At 37.9% G+C, this 19,171-nt stretch overlaps 1 protein-coding gene across 1 annotated transcript; it reads left to right on the top strand.

Moving 5' to 3' along the window:
- Positions 1-16,715: 16,715 nt before the first annotated feature.
- On the top strand, positions 16,716-18,423 carry LOC122641539 (protein IRON-RELATED TRANSCRIPTION FACTOR 2-like). Its single transcript, XM_043834803.1, has 2 exons — positions 16,716-17,407; positions 18,224-18,423. Exons 1-2 carry the CDS (start codon positions 16,817-16,819, stop codon positions 18,347-18,349), a joined length of 717 nt encoding a protein of 238 aa, XP_043690738.1. The 5' UTR covers positions 16,716-16,816; the 3' UTR covers positions 18,350-18,423.
- The last annotated feature ends 748 nt before the right edge of the window (positions 18,424-19,171 follow it).

Here is a 19,171-nt window from a genome sequence, read left to right on the forward strand (position 1 = left end):
GGACCTCTGGTTGCCCTTTGGAAGCTTTGTTCCTCTCGGAAGCTCGGTGTCTACAAAGTTGTTTGAAGAAAGATTAGATGGAGGCTCTGTCGATCCAGTGTTGAAACGTTCTAATCTCAGATGTACATGGGTTCAACAGTTCACTCCGTTCTTGACTTAGGTTCTAGGTTTAGAGTCTGCTCTGTTTACAGCAACCGTTGCGAACTACAAACCCTTCCAGGCGTGGGAATGGCGGCCAACCTCTGTGCAAGTTAGCTCATGGATGCTCTGTTGAAAACCAAATTCGTAGACCAGATTGGATCGATTCGGCCTTTCTAGTTTCCAATCTATTTTGTGTTCTCTGATATTGGATGGCTTCTTGCTTTGTTTTCTGTACTATTAATTGATGACCAGAACGTTAATCTATGTGAGACTGGGAGATCCAGAGGCGTTGGCTTCATGACTTTCTGCGATGAACAATCCATGAGGGATGCCATTAAACTGATCGATTATGGCCCGATCACCGACCGACCGAAAGCTATCGTGTCCATGTCTGACTTCTCAAGGCCCAATCACATAAACATTCGATAACGGTGCAAGGTTTTAAAATGATGGTGCACGATTAAGTCTGATCGAAACCGACCGTCACCAACCAGTTGACACCCCTACTTCCATTCTTATTAAATTTTGTAAGGGTATTATGATAATATCCTGTCATAACTTGTGTTATGGCTTAGACTGTGAGGGGCAATCTAGTAATTAGTCCATATGACCTAAACCCTAGTTATACCTATAAATACTAGCTGAAGACAGTGCAGTTTGGATATTCCAAACTTGATACACAGGGTGTAATGCTTTAAGCAGCCAATATTTAAATCTGTTGGAATTTTTCAAAATATTGATGTGGACTTTTAGTCCCACATCGGCTATGAAAGGAAAGCTCATTGGGTTTATATGTGTTAGTATAGGTAGTTATTATTATCACATGTAATGCTAGAAGAGATTGTACGGTGCACTTGCGAGCGAGGACGGTACCCGTCCGAGCGCGTATGCCTGCGCGTGAACGTGCGCGTGCGTGAGGCGCAATGTGGCGCTTTGATGGCGCACTTTGCACTTCGCACGTGCGCATCATCGCAGTATGTCGCCTTAATCTTTTCGGGATCGACGGTGTCTGATCAAAGGGTGCTTAGGATCGATCCGACCTTTGGATCGGTGGCTGAGCCTGATTTATCTTGGGAGGCAGGTTTGCTGCAACCCTTTGCAGGATTAGGAGGGTGCAAATACTGTCTTAAGGACAGAACGATTTCGTTCGACTCAGGCCTTCTTTCTGTCCTCTCCTTTTTGTTCAGATTTCTAACAATCTTAAGACAGTATTTGTTCAATGGAGGAGACTGCAATCATAAAGATACCTTGGAATGAGATAAGCAAACTTGAGAAGTTTGATGGGTCATTTTTCAAACGTTGGAAAGGGAAGATGTATTTCTTCCTCACTGCTTTGAAACTTGCTCATGTCCCGAACGAAGAGAAGCCGAGACCGACACCGATAGACACCACCGCTGAAGCTTCAAGTGGAGAGACACCGTGCGCATCTACGCGCTAGTGGGAGCAAGACGACTTCATGTGCAAGGGCTACATCCTCAATGGGTTATCAAACACACTTTATGATGTGTATGAGCCCAAATTTGCGAGCACGTCGAGAGAACTATGGGAGGATCTCGACAAAAAGTACAAAATTGAGGATGCTGGCAACAAGAAGTTTCTTATAAGTAAGTTGTTTGATTACAGGATGGTAGGAGATAAGTCTATTATTTCACAAACCTATGAGTTGCAAGGTCTCATGAATCAAATCATCTCTGAGGGGCATTCTCTTGACGAATCTTTCCAAGTGTCATATATTATTTCAAAGTTACCTTTTGCTTGGAAAGATTGTCGGAAAGAGTTGAAACAGAAGAAGGATGCAATGAATATGCAAGAGTTGATTAAGTATATCCAAGTTGAAGAGAATTCTCGCAAACTGGATAAACTTGAATTAGAGAAAAAATCTCCAAAGGCTCATGTCATAGAAAATGCATCTTCTAAGGGCAAGAAGAGAAAGTATGATGGGAAAGGCACTGTTTCTGAGAAGAAAAAGGGTACATTTATTAACCCCAAAGCGGCTTGCTGGAAATGCGAAAAAGCCGGTCATTTCAAGAAACAGTGCAGAGTTTATATCAAGGAGAAGCAACAAAAGGACCAAGCCAACATGGTTGACAATGATGACTGGGCTGCTATGATATCTGAGGTATATGCAGTGGGTGATGATGAGGAATGGTGGATCGATTCCGGTGCAACCAAACATGTTGCCAAGAACAAAAATTTGTTCAAAGTTTATGACCCTATAGCAGATGGACAAGATCTCTTTATGGGAAATTCTTCAACTGCTAAGGTCATAGGTAAAGGCACAGTGGTTCTGAATCTCACATCTGGGAAAAAGCTTACTTTGAATGATGTACTTCATGTTCCTAATATTAGGAAGAACTTAATGTCTGTAAGCTTGCTTGACAAACATGGATTTAAAATCCTGTTTGAGTCAGGGAACATCATAGTGTCCAAAGGGGGAGTTTATGTTGGGAAAGGATATGCATCGAACGGGATGTATAAATTTAATATGATTAATGAAAACTCATCTTCTGCTTACATTGTTTCTACTTTTGATACATGGCATTCTAGACTTGGGCATGTTAATTATAAGTGCATGAGAAATATGGTTAAATTAGGTTTATTACCAGAATGCACATCTTCTAGTCATGACAAATGTTCGTATGCATCAAGTCTAAAATTGCTAGGAAATCTTTTAAGAAAGTAGAAAGGAATACACAACTCTTAGAATTAGTACATTCGATTTGTGTGAGTTAGAAGGTATTCTAACTAGAGGTGGTAAAAGATATTTCATCACATTTATAGATGATGCTCAAAATACACATATGTATATCTGTTAAGGACTAAAGATGAGGCTTTGGAGAAATTCAAAATCTACAAAGCCAAGTGAAAAACCAATTGGATCGTAAGATTAAAATCTTACGAACCGATAGGGAAGGGAATACTTCTCCACCGATGATTTTTGTGAACTTTATGGAATTATCCATCAAACAACGGCACCCTATAGTCCTCAACAGAATGGAGTAGCAGAAAGAAAAAATAGGACTCTAACAGAAATGGTGAATACACTTTTACTTACTTCTGACTTACCAAAGAATTTATGGGGGGAAGCATTAATGACTGCTTGTCATATAGTTAACCGTATACCCCATAAAAAGACTAGTATCACTCCCTATGAATATTGGATGAAGAGAAAACCTTCTCTTGGATATTTCAAAGTATGGGGATGTAGAGCATTGGTAAGATTAACTGATCCTAAAAGACCTAAATTAGGTGAAAAGGCAATTGAATATATTTTCATTGGCTATGCCCAACATAGCAAGGCCTATAGATTTCTAACGATGGAATCTACAGAAACCGTTAGCCAAAATATAATTTTGGAATCTAGAGATGCTGAGTTCTTTGAGGATTCATTCTCTAGGAAACGGAAGAATGAAAATACAAACAAGGAGGATCAAGATATTTGTTCAATCAAATTCTGAGAATAATAAGAGTGTTGAACTTAGAAGAAGTAAAAGAGTTAGAGTGGAAAAATCCTTTGGTCCAGATTTCTATCAATTCTTGGTAGAAGGAAACAGAAATGAAGTTACATATTCTTGTGTGTATAATGTTGAACATGATCCATTGACTTTTCGAGAAGCCATGAATTCTCAGGATTCTGCTTTTTGGCAAGAAGCTATAAATGATGAAATGGATTCTCTCATGGGTAATAAAACATGGGTTTTAACAGATTTACCTCTTGGATTTAAATCTATTGATTGTAAGTGGATTTTTAAGCAAAAGCTTAAAGCTGATGGAACCATTGATAAGTTTAAAGCTAGGCTTGTAGCAAAGGGCTTTAAGTAAAAAGAAGGCATTGATTATTTCGATACATATGCTCCTGTTGCTAGAATTAGTACAGTTAGATTGTTAATTGCTTTAGCATTGATTAATAAACTTGTTATACACCAAATGGATGTTAAAACTGCTTTTCTAAATGGAGATTTAGAAGAAGAAGTTTACATGGAACAACCTGAAGGGTTTGTTTTGAAAGGCCAGGAAAGTAAGGTTTGTAAACTGGTCAAATCTTTATATGGTCTAAAACAAGCTCCTAAGCAATGGCATGATAAATTTGACCAAAAGGTTGTAGCAAATGGATTTAGAATAAATGAATCTGATAAATGTGTTTATTCTAAATTCAAGAATGGACATGGTGTTATAATATGTTTATATGTTGATGATATGTTAATCTTTGGTACTAATACAAGCACTGTTTTGGAGACAAAGGCTTTCCTATCTTCGTGTTTTGATATGAAAGATATGGGTGAAGCAAATATAATTTTGGGAATCAAAATTGTTAGATCCTCTGATTGTATTTCTTTAACACAGTCTCATTACATAAAGAAAATATTAAAGAAATTCAATCATGAGGACTGTAAACCAGTTGCTACCCCATATGATCATTCTATTAGATTACTTTCTAATGAATGAAATTGTATTTCTCAATTGGAATACGCTAGTATCATTGGCAGCTTAATGTATGCCATGCAGTGCACTCGTCCTGATATAGCTTTTGCAGTTGGTGTTTTGAGTAGGTTTACTCATAACCCTGGACAAATTCATTGGAATGCAGTTTCTAGAGTACTTAAGTACTTAAAGGGCACAATGAATTATGCATTAAGTTATAAAGATTTTCGCGCAGTACTAGAAGGATACACAGATGCTAATTGGATCACAGGATCCGATGAATCAAAGTCCACAAGTGGTTGGATATTTACCTTGGGTGGAGGATCAATTTCTTGGGGATCCAAGAAACAGATGTAATTTCACATTCCACTATGGAGTCCAATTTATCGCTTAGCAATGACAAGAAGAAAGCGAGAATGGCTTAGGGACCTCTTAACAGAGATTCCTCTCGTGGCCTAAGCCAATACCGCTATATCAATATTTTGTGATAATGAAGCAACATTATCAAGGGCTTATAATAAAGTCTACAATGGAAAGTCAAGGCATATCAGTTTAAGACATAGCTATGTAAGAGAACAACTCATCAAAGGAGTTGTGACTATTACTTATGTAAAGTCAAAGGAAAATTTGGCTGATCCCTTTACAAAAGGCCTGGGTAGGGATGTGGTATGGAAGACTTCCAGGGAGATGGGTTTAAAGCTTTTAAATGAGAGGTAACCTGCAAGTGGAAACCAACTAGACACTAGACCAACATCTAGTCAACTAGTTCAATGGAAAAACACTTGTAGTAATAACCGATTATGCACTCAACTAGTAGAGATAAGATCTCTTGACATCTCAAGGTAGTGCATGTTTGTATGGAGAAACCGATAGAGGGTAGGATCAGTCCTTCAATGAGTCTATGCCTTATAGGAAATGCAAGTCATACAATTGCATTTTATTAGATTCACCTATATAAGTGCAGGAAGTGGGGCCGCTTCTGCGAGATTCAAAGCTTGTCTCTAAGACACTTATGAAAACCTAAGATGAAAGCACAAGGCCATAAATGTGCGGGTGTTATTGAAACTATGTTCAAGTAAGTCATACGTCTAGTATATTAGATTTGTCGCTATAAAATTCTAAGTTCAAGACTACGGCTACTTCGTTTTTGACAAGTACTAATGTATTTTGACAACATAAAGGTTCAAGTCGAAAGACACCTTTATGTAAGTATGATTTAGAAGTACAGAGAGTTTATTGACTGAGGCTCAATTATTTTAAAAATTGGGAGAAATTGTTGGAATTTTTCAAAATATTGATGTGGACTTTTAGTCCCACATCGGCTATGAAAGGAAAGCTCATTGGGTTTATATGTGTTAGTAGTAAGTAGTTATTATTATCACATGTAATGCTAGAAGAGATTGTACGGTGCACTTGCGAGCGAGGACGGTACCCGTCCGAGCGCGTATGCGTGCGCATGCGTGAGGGGCAATGTGGCGCTTTGATGGCGCACTTTGCACTTCGCACGTCGCAGTATGTCGTCTTAATCTTTTTGGGATCGACGGTGTCTGATCAAAGGGTGCTTAGGATCGATCCGACCGTTGGATCGGTGGCTGATCAAAGAGGGAGTGCAACCCTTGGTTTAACATTGACCCCAAGAGTTGCAGCCCACACGAACAACCAAGGGAGCCCAGCCCAATAGTCATGACCTGTCAGGTCAAGCCATATGAGCCAATGGGTGTGACCCATCCGAACAGGCCTTGTGGGCCTATAAATGGGCCACGAATTCTCTCATCCAGATGATCAAAAAAAATCTCTCGATAGCTTCATAGTGTTCTTGTCCCCGCAACCAGATACATCCTACTGATTTATCTTGGGAGACAGGTTTGCTACAACCCTTTGCAGGATTAGGAGGGTGCAAATACTATCTTAAGGACAGAACGATTTCGTTCGACTCAGGCCTTCTTTCTGTCCTCTCCTTTTTGTTCAGATTTCTAACAAAATCCTAAACCCTAACAATCTTAAAGTATTAAATTCTCCCTCCTTGATCGTGCATTACCTTTTTCCAAATCTTAATTCTGATTTATGTAATTGGTTTTGGAGAAGAATGATCCTTGATTTTTCGATCATGCGTACCTATTTGTGGAATTCAGATTCACGGTTAGGCTTCACCGTTCGTCTTCACGTTTTGGGTTTGCTCGTGTGATCGACAAAAGAATTCTGCGGGTATTTTTTTTTGTCAACAACTTGATTTGATTGTTTGATTCAAAGAAAACATAAGAAAAACGAAAGTCTCGTGCGTCACGGTTCTGTTCTTTGAAGAGATTGGTTTTGGTGCATTCATAGCATTTCCTTTTGATTAAAGAAAGTTGATTGTTTGATTAAGCAATTAAATAAAAGGACAAAACGATTCTGCAGCGACTCCTTATGTTGTGAGAAAACTCTTCTCAACAGGCTTTTGGCTAATTAAAAACACAAAAGAAGTCTGCAATCAGCTTTTGGCTTTTGCCTCTATTCACAAGAGTGAAAAAAAAACCGTTGTTGATTTGATTGATTATATAAAAATAGAGAAAGGAAGTTTGCATTGGCAGAGAAAACTTTAAGCTTTTGTTTGAAGGATAAAAAGTTACAAGGACTATGCTTTTGATTTTTGACAAAAAAAAAAAAAAAAAAAAAGAAGACAGAGAAGAAGATAGGAAAAAATCTTTTATCAATCTTTTGTCAAAGTCTTTTGACGTCTACACCTGCGTCAGCATCGATACCAGTACTTGTACCAGCCAGCACAAGCATGCACACCGTGAGCACGACACCATTGCACCAATTCATCGTTCCTTCGTCGCTTAATTTCAGGATTCTTCATCTCAGATGTGATTATTACTTGGAGTATTTAATTTTTATTTGAATTTTTTTCTTAAGCATATACACAAATCACATAATAATGGAGAAAACATGTTGTTCCAATCAAGGTTTTAAAACTTGGGTTTTGACAAGGTTTCGATCAGCCAAAAATCTAGTTTGTCTCGATTTTGATCATATCTCGATCAAAACCTGAGATTTTTTCCCAATAATGGGGAAACCAAGGTTTTGACCCTAAAACAAAACTTTTTAGGTCTAATTTTTTGGAGGTTGCATATTATTCATATTTTAAACATAATTACATTCACCAAAAAATCACTGAAAATGATACTTGTGGTTATTGACCCAAGTTAATAACTCACTCGTTGATACGATGCATTTTAGATTGATTTTATATCAATCTTATAATACAAAATCGACATAGAATGCATTTCAAGAATATATAACAAACATAGCCTATATGTACAGACGGTCATGTTGACTTGATGTCTCCTTAGACTAATAACTTGATAAATGAGGAGATGATGTCATACATAATATTCAAATCCCAATTAAATATCTTCTGCATACCATTAGATCAAGGACACCCAAATTGAGAACCAATTTTCTTTTCCAACCGTAAAACCCTAAAACAAATGAAGAAATAATAACTTAACACAACAGAACAGTTTCTTGTTCCGTTTTCTGATAAAATAACGATGTGCACTATGGTATATATAAAACAATATGATGATACTCTTGAAATGGAAGCAGAGAGATACTAGATATCATAAGCCACAAAAGTATATTAGTAGGGGTAACATGGTCAATTCACTATTGTTGACTTATATCACCACATCTATGTAGAACCGAACCCTCAAGAAACTTTCTAGGTTTTATTAATGGGGCCAAAAAAGGAGAAAGAAAGAGAAGTCACAGGTTTGTCTTGAAAACACCATCTTTTTTAATTTTTCTCATAATGGGGTCAAAAAAAGAACAAATTTCTGACTGCAGCGTTGCTGTACGCATCATGCGGTGCAGCAGTATCTATGTGTGCACAGTGGAGTATGTTATGCACACATGGTCGTTGCTGCACCGCACAATGCGCACACCCACACTACAGTTAGAGCAACGGATAAAAATTCCTTATGAAGTCTGATGATGAGCTCTTCTTCTTCTATGGAAATGTTGCCTCTCTTGATATCTAGTCTCAGGTAGTTCAACCATGAACCATTGTAGCCTGCAACTCCTCCCACATCGCTTCAAACCTACAAAACCATGACAATAAGCTTCATATATACATGTAGTGATGAAGATTAAAGAGGTGCAATAGAACAGAACAGAACAGAGAATAGAGAAATTAAACTTGCTTTTTGAGGGAGATTTCTCAATTTCCCTTCTCCATGAGTGTTAATGTAGGTAGTAAGTATTCGATCCTCGCGAACTGACCATGCTCCAAAACATAGGATTGAAGAAGAAGAAGCAAAAATACAGAATAGGAGAAGAAGATGAGGCTGACGTTGGTTTGAATGGGAAAAAGAAAGATAACAAAGTGTATTATGGTTTTGTGGTCTAAAGTAAAGATGCTTGGTCTGTGTATTGCTAAAACCAAGGAAAAAGCATATAAATTGGCCCTGGTTTTGATCGTTTCGAACAAAACCGTTAGTTTCGGTCGAAAGCTAACCGAAATGGTCGAAATCAGGTCGAGTTACAGGATTTTTAAAAGTTCCACTTCACCTCGTCTAGGAACCTGTCGAACCAAAGACAACTCAACGGTTTCGACAGGTTTCGATCGAGTTTACGACACATTCCTACAAGACTCGAGTGGGATTGGTGAAAGAGACACCACTGCTCACGGAGACAAAGTAGAGACAGCCATCGTCCTAGTCAGCGGCGACACTGGTTTCTCATGGCTCCCAACGTTTCAGGTGACCCCGACGTTTTGTGTGCAGAAATCCAAGGACTCCACTGCATCGACGTGGGATGTAGAGAATGACCCTTTAGCACCATTGCCTACCCAAACGGATCAAATTTTGGGTAGTTCCACCAGTCATTAGCAACACTTCTTACGTGAACAGCAGTTGTGGTTACAACACCAAAACAAAATCATAGCCAAGCATGCAAATGTAGTTTGATTGAATCCCACACCATTCAAACAAAATTAAGGATAAAGAAAACATTTATTAAATTTTTAAGCAAATATTAAGCTCGCAGGGCGAAAATTGAAGTACAATCTTGAAGAGATCCTTGGGAAAGAGGACTCTCACAATAGAGTGGGCAAAACACTTACAGAGTAGAAAAAAAGTTGTTGCCATACTTGTAATTTAGCCTGATCCTGATTGTCACTGATCTAATACTGCCTATTCACACTTACAGAGTAGAAAAAAAGTTGTTGCTACGAATTCGGCGTCGTCGGTAAAGCAGATGGATTGGGAACCTGGGGTTTTAGTAGAAACAGGGTTACATTCCTTGACTGTGACCCCATTAATTATTGTGTTTGCAGATTTCTTCATCCATCCGAGCATGTGATCGAAGGATCGGTTCTCCATGATGAGGACTACAATGGTTTTGATGGGTTGTTGAGCGGCAGAAGCAGAAGTGGAAATGGGGGGGCGGGAGGGGGGGGGGGAACGAGTTGCAGGGTTCAGATTTGGGATTTTTCCCCAATTTGAAACCCTAAATTGCCAAGGGCAATTTTGTCAGTTTACATTGTATTTTTAACGTTGTTAGTCATGAACTGACGGAATAGGTGTATTTGTTAACGTTTATAAATCTCAAGGGGATACGTAGAATTATCCAAAACTGGAGGATTAAATTATACTTTTGTTAAACCTCAGGGGTGGTATGTGTAAATTACCCTAAAAAAAGAGTGTCTTATGATTTGGATACAGGGGGATCAACTTGGTCAGTGAGGAGCATGGTTTGAGGAATCAGTATCGAATCGGATTATTTATATCATTATGCATGAAGATTGATACCGATTCTTCAAATCGGTACGAAAAAGTATTAAAATGTTAAAAAAAAATTCAATTTTTTGAAGAATACAGGGGTAAATCTATTCAATCCAAACCAATATGGACCGATCCAAATTAGTATTGATATCAACCAACACCAATACCAATACCGATTACTAAAACCATGATGAGGAGAGGGAATGTGTGTTTGAAAAAAAATGCCCTAAAATGGGGATTTTGCAGAAAAAAAAAAAAAAACAACAAAGAAGAGAAAATAAACACACAAACACACAACACCAAGGATTTACATGGTGTTAGATAGATTGTAATAGGAAGAGAGATTAAAAAAATATTATATTATTTGGATAAAGTGTTTTAGTCCCACATCGGAAAATTACAAGAGTTATAAATGGTATTTATTATATTACCATCTTTACCTTTTGAGTTAAACCGAAAAAGGGAGACATTCTACGGTGTATATGCGAAGACGGCGTAGTCATCCAAGCACGCACGCTTACGCGCGGCGTGGGCAGTGGGCTGTAGAGGCGTTAGTAATAATGCAAGCGATCTGATCTAGTACGTTGATTTTTGGACGTGATTAGATTCGTCGGATTAGAAAATCCTACGAATGACAATCGATCTAATGGTTTAAATACAAAATAAACAGATATGTCTATTCAGAAGAGGTGCTTCACTTCTATAAAATAGAAGTGCAGTGCTCAAACGAAATATCTCTCTCTCTTGCAATCAGTGTCTCTCAAAGAAATTCTGTGTTTCGTTTTTATTGCTTTGTTGAGTCCTAAAGGTGAATTTTGTCGTGTGGCGGCAAATATCTTGTCGATTTGGGTTTTTCCAACACATGAATCATCCCCAAGAAGGTAAGTTACATCCACGGCCGGCGATAAAAACTAGTTTCACTACTTCTCTGAAGAACAATTGCAAATCCTCAAGTCTCACCTTACCCTCACAACGAGATAAGAACACTTTATAAAGAAACCCTAATCCAAAAAAGTACAGAAATGCCCTCAAGAGCCTAAAAAATCCACTCAATCTGGTCCAGACTAGAATTAAACATATGTCGAAAAACATATCGATTCGAAGGTCTCGACGATCTGTATAGAGGTTGGCTCTAATGTATGCACTTTTAGACGTTTCGAGCACATTTTGAAGCCGAAACAGTCCTCCGAAGAACCCCACTATACTTTGTGGATTGAGATCAAGCTTCACCAATAACAATGTGAAAGAATATCTATTATTGACATTCATTATTAATTTTTTCAAACAAAACATTAGATTTGAATATAAAAAATAGGAAAAAGGAATCGCATGACACCATTATATGGATTCCCACGCACGCCTAGCTCGGCAGGCCCGATCGAGCCCGCCCGGTTAAAGCCCGACCCGGACCGGATAGATTCTTAAACGTGTCGGGCTTAAGCCCGACACGTTTAATAATAGGGCGGTCCCGGTGTGGGGTCCTAACCCGTTGGGCGCCTGACCGGACCGACCGTTTTAAAGCCCGACCTAGCTCGCCCAGCAACAACCCGACCTAGCCCGACCCTGTAAGCAAACCACCCTCCATTAATCCATTTAGCCCACCTGATAACCCTCTCTCTTTTCCTATTTAACTCCTTAAAATGATTAGCCCATTAAGCCCAAATTAATGGGCAATTCAATTGATGGGTTTCCTTAACTCAGAAAAATGTTTATATTCTTCTCCATTAAGCTTCTCATTTCATAGAATTAGAACCAGACATATACAAAAAGGGCTGGGGGTGTTCTTGCTCCAAAGAGAAAACAAATAGCAGAACGAACCAAGTACCGTCAATGATGATTGAGCTGATAAGCATAAGCACTTCATAAATTTGAGTTAATTATAATTACAAAAAAAAACAAATCAGTAAATAAAAACTAATAAACATAAGTTCTTCCTTTTTTTTTGTAGAAACTAATAAACATAAGTTCAGGAAAAGATTATGGTTTGAAAAATTGGGTTTGAATTTGGGTCTTGAATGTGTTTTGGTGGAAATCCATTTCTTTTCTCTTTATTTTTTCAAGTAGGAATTTAATTCTGTAAAGGCCCGATTAAGACCCGGGTAAGGCCCGATGAAGAGTTAAACATGCCCACAATTCGGTTAAGACCCAATTAAAGTTCGATTTTAGTACCCGATTAAAGACCTAAACCGACCGAACCTCGATCGAGCCCGACATGACCCGGACCGAATACTTAAATGGTCGGACACGATGTCGCCTGCACAATTGGTGAGGCCAGATTAGGCCCGACCGAGCCCGACCGATTGACACCCCTAGTTGGTTGATATCGATACTGATCTGGATCGATCCATATTGGTTTGGATTGAACAGATTTACCCGTGTATTCTTCAAAAAATCAATTTTTTTTTACATTTTAATATTTTTTTTGTATAAATTTAAGGAATCGGTATCAATCTTCATGCATAGCGATATGAATAATCCGATTCGATACTGATTCTTCAAACCATACTCGTCACTGACCATGTTGGTCACCCTGTATACAAATCATAAGACACTCTTTTTTTATTGCAGGTTCCTTAACTGGATGTAGCCGTGTAGAGGGCTTAATTATGGACCCTTATTTTATTGCAGGTTCTTCCACGAGGACCACAACCTTATTATAAAGTACATAATAATTGAATTCCGTCACGTGTGCACTCAAACCAAAGAAGGAAAAAAAAACGTGGAAATGAAATAGTTTAAAAATCGCTCACAAGAGTTACAGCGACACGGGGATATGGGCTTGGTTCTCTCTCTCTCCGCGGAAACCGCAGAGGACGCCAATCATGAACTAACCACCAAACACTGGACATGGTAGTGAGGGTATTTTCGTCAATACAATACAAGTCTCATGAGCATTTTATTGATTTTTTTTTCTTTGATTTTATGGGCAAAACGTTCATATATTGACAACCACGTGGAGATTTTCTATTAATTATTTAATATTAGATTGTGGGGACCATGCAACTCATTTCCACATGATCAGAATTTTCTATTGAAAAAGCTTTTTAACTTTTGATACAACTCATCCAAGTTTCCTAATAATCCATACCCCATTACTTTGGAAGTAATGAAAACCTCCCCCATCAAAGAACTATGGAAAGAGAAAGGTCTCTTAGAGCATCGATCTCCTCTCTAGTTAGGGAGCTCAGTGGCCAGGGAGTGCCCAAGAAGGCATCAACGGTTGGACTGGAACCATTCATTTGTCATTTGTGATAATATATAATAGTAAATTTGCAAATATGATAGATAGGATCATAGGAATTTGTGAAATAGCTCATGTGGAAAGTTGTGGAGGACACCACATATTGAAAATAGGGAGAGGGTTTCGAGGGAATCTCGTGAATCGATTTCATTTTCTACCAAAAAAAAAAAAAGTGAATCGATTTCATCAATAGGGGTCCATATGATGGTCAGGAAATAGAGAGATCATTGTAGGGACGAAATTTTGCTGCTACACTCTCACAGCCAAGGAAATGGGATCTTAAAGGTTCCTTGGCTGCCAGCCTTGTAGCAGCAAATTTTTTTCCACGAGGGAGTATGTAGAGTATATGAGAGAGCATGAAAACCCCCATTTCTGGTCTTAACTCTTAAATGGGTTATTTGATTTAGTTACTACTTATTACACATCACCTCTTACGACTGAGATACAAACCCGACCACATGATAATCAGTCCAATAAGTCTCCCTCTCTATTTTCGGTTATGGCCTCCTCATATCTAATTTAGGCCGTGTTTGATATGCATTCTTGGAATAGATTCGATCTGGCTCCAAAATCTATCACGAAATAACGAGAAAATAGGGAGTAATTAGGATTCAGAATGTGTTCTAGACCCAGAATTTATTCTAAGACTGCATACTAAACGCAACCTAAGTATAGGTTATCTCCAAGAAAACGACTTCCCTCATGTCAACAGAGCTAATGCAATGGCATATATGAAGTGAGCCTGAAAGTGACAGACCAACTCCGGATCATCTTCCATAGATCCAATCAATGCGATCACACTCAACCCTTAGGGCCTTACTAAAGGCACATCTTATTTTTCCCCCGCCAAGGAAAAATAAAAATAAAAATATCACATGGAGTCTCTAATGGTAGAGCAGTTATATCAATAAACACAAAAATCACTTCTATTCTTAGCATTTTAAAATACCACTAATGATGTATATAAATTAAGGGAGAGGGTTGGCCACGCCGTCTGCTTCAAGTAAGCAAGTGGCCTTGCCCAATGGGAGGGGTGGCGTGGGGTGGTCTTTTCCCATGGGAAGGGGAAATAGATAGACACAATTTTCGATAAATTAATTTCAATCAATCAACTCAAAGGTTTATAACAAACCAGACACTTTATAGCCTATATAAAGGTGTTAATAAAAAAAATTGTACATTCTATAGTAATTTTATTGGATGAAAAAAGATTACCAATTTTATTACATGCTGTTTTAGGATGTTTTCATATGCATACATGCATATCATGTGTCATAACCATGCATAAAGCTCATTTTTGCCCTTAGGAGCATTTTGGTAATTTTACCAAATACGGGCCCAATGTACCATCCAGTAGCCTTATTTGGTATTTTAGTAATTTTAGGATGTTTAATGACATATCAAATGCCTGAAATTACTTGAAAGTGCATGTTCTTGCATTTTTACCATTTTGCCCCTTAAGGGCATTTTGATCATTTTGTGACCGAATCATATTTAGGGCCCTGGAAAGATTTATGTCACTTTATTTGCATGTTTTAACTTTCATAAGCATGTTTTAAGTATAAGCTTGTATTTTCATGCATATTTATATTTTTGCCCTCACAGGGGCATTTTAGTCATTTTTACCACCTTGCATTTCTATAGGATTTTATGTGTTTCTGTTGATTACAAACCTCTCCATTTAATGTTAACTCAAATTGTGAACATTAACTTTACAAAAATTACTTATTAATTTTTTGAATCAAAATATTATATTTTAATTTATAAAATAGGAAAAAGGAATCGCATGACACCATTATATGGATTCTTTCCCACAGCCCTCACAAAATTGTTGACCCCACACTCTCTCTCCTCCATTAAAAAGCCCATCTACTCATTTCAATAGAACATTGAAAAAAGAAAAAACCTCTCTATTTGATGGTTCGAAACTTGAAATGCCCATTGGTGCAAAAATAAACACGGCCTTTGAAGAAACCCGGTGTATTAACATTGATAGGATTTCCTTTTATTCCAGGAAGGGTTGGGCAATAATTTCACATGCTCTTGTGTTTGAACAAAGGAACCAAGCAACATTCTATTTTTGAAAAATTTAATAGCACTAAGGAATTTATTTGAAAACAATTCCATTACCACATTTACTAAGATCCTAAGTCAATTATACTTTTTCAATCACAATTTGGTGCTTAGGTAGACTTCACCATCCCTTATCCCTTTATAAAAATTCAATTCAAATCAAACCTTAACTATTGAAATTATAAGAAATTAAATCTATTACAGAAAATGTAGAAAATTTTTCAATACAATATGAACCATATGGTTGATTTGAATCTTCAAACTTTATGTACTCTTAAAATTTTTATTTTTTTTTGGTTCAGGGTAACCTTAAAATGACTTTTTCCATCCAATGGTTTTTCTTTTCCACATGGATTAAACCAAGTAGGACATTACTCCAAACGCTATAGAGCATGGTTTGAGGTTTTAGTATCGAATCGGCCGATTACATGTAACTGTGTCTTTGGTGTACAGTTCAAGCCATAGACCCAGTGTGGAAAGAAAATTCTTCACTGTATACACCACACAAGGAAGCTATGTGAGGCTCAGGCTCAGCCAAGAGCCAACACTCTATAGCAGGTTTTAGTAATCCATATCGGTATCAACCGCGGATCAATGTGTATCGATTCGTTTTTTTGTTCTTTTTTAGGTAAATTACACGTCATCCCCTGGTTTTCAAACGAAACTCAGATCACCCCCTGATTTTTGTAAAAACTCAAATCACCCTCTGATTTAGACCCAAATATAACAAATTAGTCCTTACTGTTAGTTTTATGTTGTTAAGTGATGATGTCAGCCAGTTAAATAAATTGAAATCCCTAAACTACCCTTGACCAATGTTGAAGATGAAAGAAGGGTAGTATTGTAAATTTAATTCTAATGTTTTAGTACAATGGTAAAATAGTCATTTCACACAAATAACTAACAGCAAACTAACACCGTTACTGTAGAAGAGGTTGATTTTTGTTTTTTCAAAAACCAGGAGGTGACCTGAGGTTCATTTAAAAATCAGGGGGTGATGTGTAATTTATCCATTTTTTTTTGTTCTCTATATTATATAAATGAATGGGATTGGTCCAATTGGACAAAGAGAGAAAGAAGGGAAAATAAATAGAGGAACCTCAATCTCTGTTTCTCCGCTCTGTAGAGGCAAACTGAACTCTCTGACTCTGTGAGCAAAGGACAATCCGAAACCATGGCAATCGAGTGGAACGAATGGGACGTAGAAGAATCATTCAAATACAGCAAGTCCGGCGACACAACCACCGCTCTCGGCGCCATCGACGCACGAGAGCGCCACAAGTTGGCCGAGCGCGAGCGGCGCAAATCAATGCAAGACCTTTTCCTCTCCCTCCACGCTCTCCTCCCACACGCCAAATCAGTCCGAAAGGAACAATCAGCAATCCTTGAAGAGATCATCAAGTACATACCTTTGGCTGTCGCTCGTCTACGATCGCTCCAAAATAAGAAAGACTCGCCTTCCTCTACTTTCCCTAAGGTATCGAAGTCGCCGGCGCCGCCTGTCCAGGCATTGGACCGTCGCTCTGCTTCCTCTGACTCGTCGGAATTCGACATCCAAGTAGCGGCTGAGGCGTCGTCGTGTGTGTCGATTCGGATTAGAGGAGACGGAGTTAATGTGTCATTGACTCATACGAATCCCAAGGGAACTTCACAGGTTCTCCCACTCTCCGTCATAATAGATGAGCTTGAAGCTCATCACCTTGAGATTGTTCGTTCTACACATTGCCGTGATGGGAGCAAGACACTCCATGACACCGATTGCAAGGTCTGCATTGATTTTTTTTTTTTTTTTTTTTTTTTTTAAACTTTTTATCTATGATTTAAATTAGGGGTGTAAATGAATAGCCGAAATCCGTTTCTGTATCATTGTCGGTATCCGTTTAGCACTATCAGAATCCGTCCGAAAGCTAAACGGATGCGGATATGGATAGGCTATAGCTATCCGAAAAGTTATATTTACATGTAAACGGATAGAATATCCGATCCGTATCCGTGTCTGTATCCGTTTAGCACTATCCGAATCTGTCCGATAGCTAATCGGATGCAGATGTGAATATAGCACTATCCGAACCGAATCCGATCCGTTTACAACCCTAATTTAAATCTCTTTCGACCAATATATTTGGTACCCATTATTTAATTTTGGATAAATTATAGATCACCCCCTGGTTTTCAATTGAAATTCAGATCACCCCCTGATCTTTGAAAAAATTCAAACCAGTCCTTAGTTTAGACTCCAAAATGACAAATTAGTCCCCAACGTTAGTTTAATGCTGTTAAGTGATGATATCAGCCAGTTAAATAAATTTAAATTCCTAAACTACCCTTGACAAATGTTGAAGATGAAGGAATGGCAGTATTGTAAATTTAATTCTAATGTTTTAGTATAAGGGTAAAATAGTCCTTTCACACCAATAACTAACAGCAGACTAACACCGTTACTGTAGGGGACATTTGAGTTTTTTCAAAAACCAGGGGATGATCTGAGTTTCGATTAAAAACCAGGGGATGATCTATAATTTACCCTTTAATCTTTGGTTTGCTGAACTGGGTTAGTTTCATTTTATTGTTTTGGTTGCAGATTTGTGATGGGTTGGATAGATCTCCTTCTCTGTTAAAAGCTAGATTAGAGCAATTAGCCGGCAAACTTCTTTGGTTGAGGAAATCATCTTCTTCGCTGAAGAGAAATTTTGACCAGCTGGACTGATTGACTGACCGATCAACTGCCTCACCAATCAACACTTAATCTGCGTCTCGTCTCAGTTATCACTTATTACCCCTTCCCTTCTTCTTTTGTTTTTGCAGTTAATGGTGCCTTTGATTGGGTGTTGGCTCGTTTAACTCCATTTGTTTCAGATTTCTTTTTCTCTTTTTTTTTTGTTTAGTTTTCCTATTTTCCTCCCTGCTAACCCCAATCTTAGACAGAATTGGAAGAAATTTTGTATATGAAATCATGAAAACTACAGCTTTCAATCTTGAAAAGAAGAGCGAGAGAGTTTTGGAATTAAAAGGAATAGCTTTGGCATGCTTGTCCTTCTCTGCTTTTCTTCATATTCCGCTCAAATGAGGAAGGTGATGATGCTCCATTGGCTTATGATTCCTGTAAAAGCTGCAAAAAGTGATGGGATCATTGATGATTAACCGAGAGGAAAAATAATTAAAACTAAAATAATAGAGATTGCGGGGTATCGATCCCCGTACCTCTCGCATGCTAAAAAAGGACTATACAATCTGAGCTACATACCCTAATGTTTTATTAACATTTTTATATTATAATTATTTCTAATTATCATATATGATACAATTCCTTCATTCATCTAAGAGTGTCTACATGACACTTCCATAGGTCTATTCAGAACTTAATACCTTCTTTTATTTGTCCCTTATTTTATTTTCAAAAGTTTTTCAAGATAATTTTTCAGTTGTCTAACTAACAAAATTTTGGCTATTTTTTTTAAAAACCTATTGAAATCGAGAAGAGGAACAAAAAAAAAGAGAGGAGCTTCCCGTTCAATAGAGTTGGAAACTA

Source organism: Telopea speciosissima, chromosome 10 (assembly GCF_018873765.1).
Source record: "Telopea speciosissima isolate NSW1024214 ecotype Mountain lineage chromosome 10, Tspe_v1, whole genome shotgun sequence".
Taxonomy (NCBI): Eukaryota; Viridiplantae; Streptophyta; class Magnoliopsida; order Proteales; family Proteaceae; genus Telopea; species Telopea speciosissima.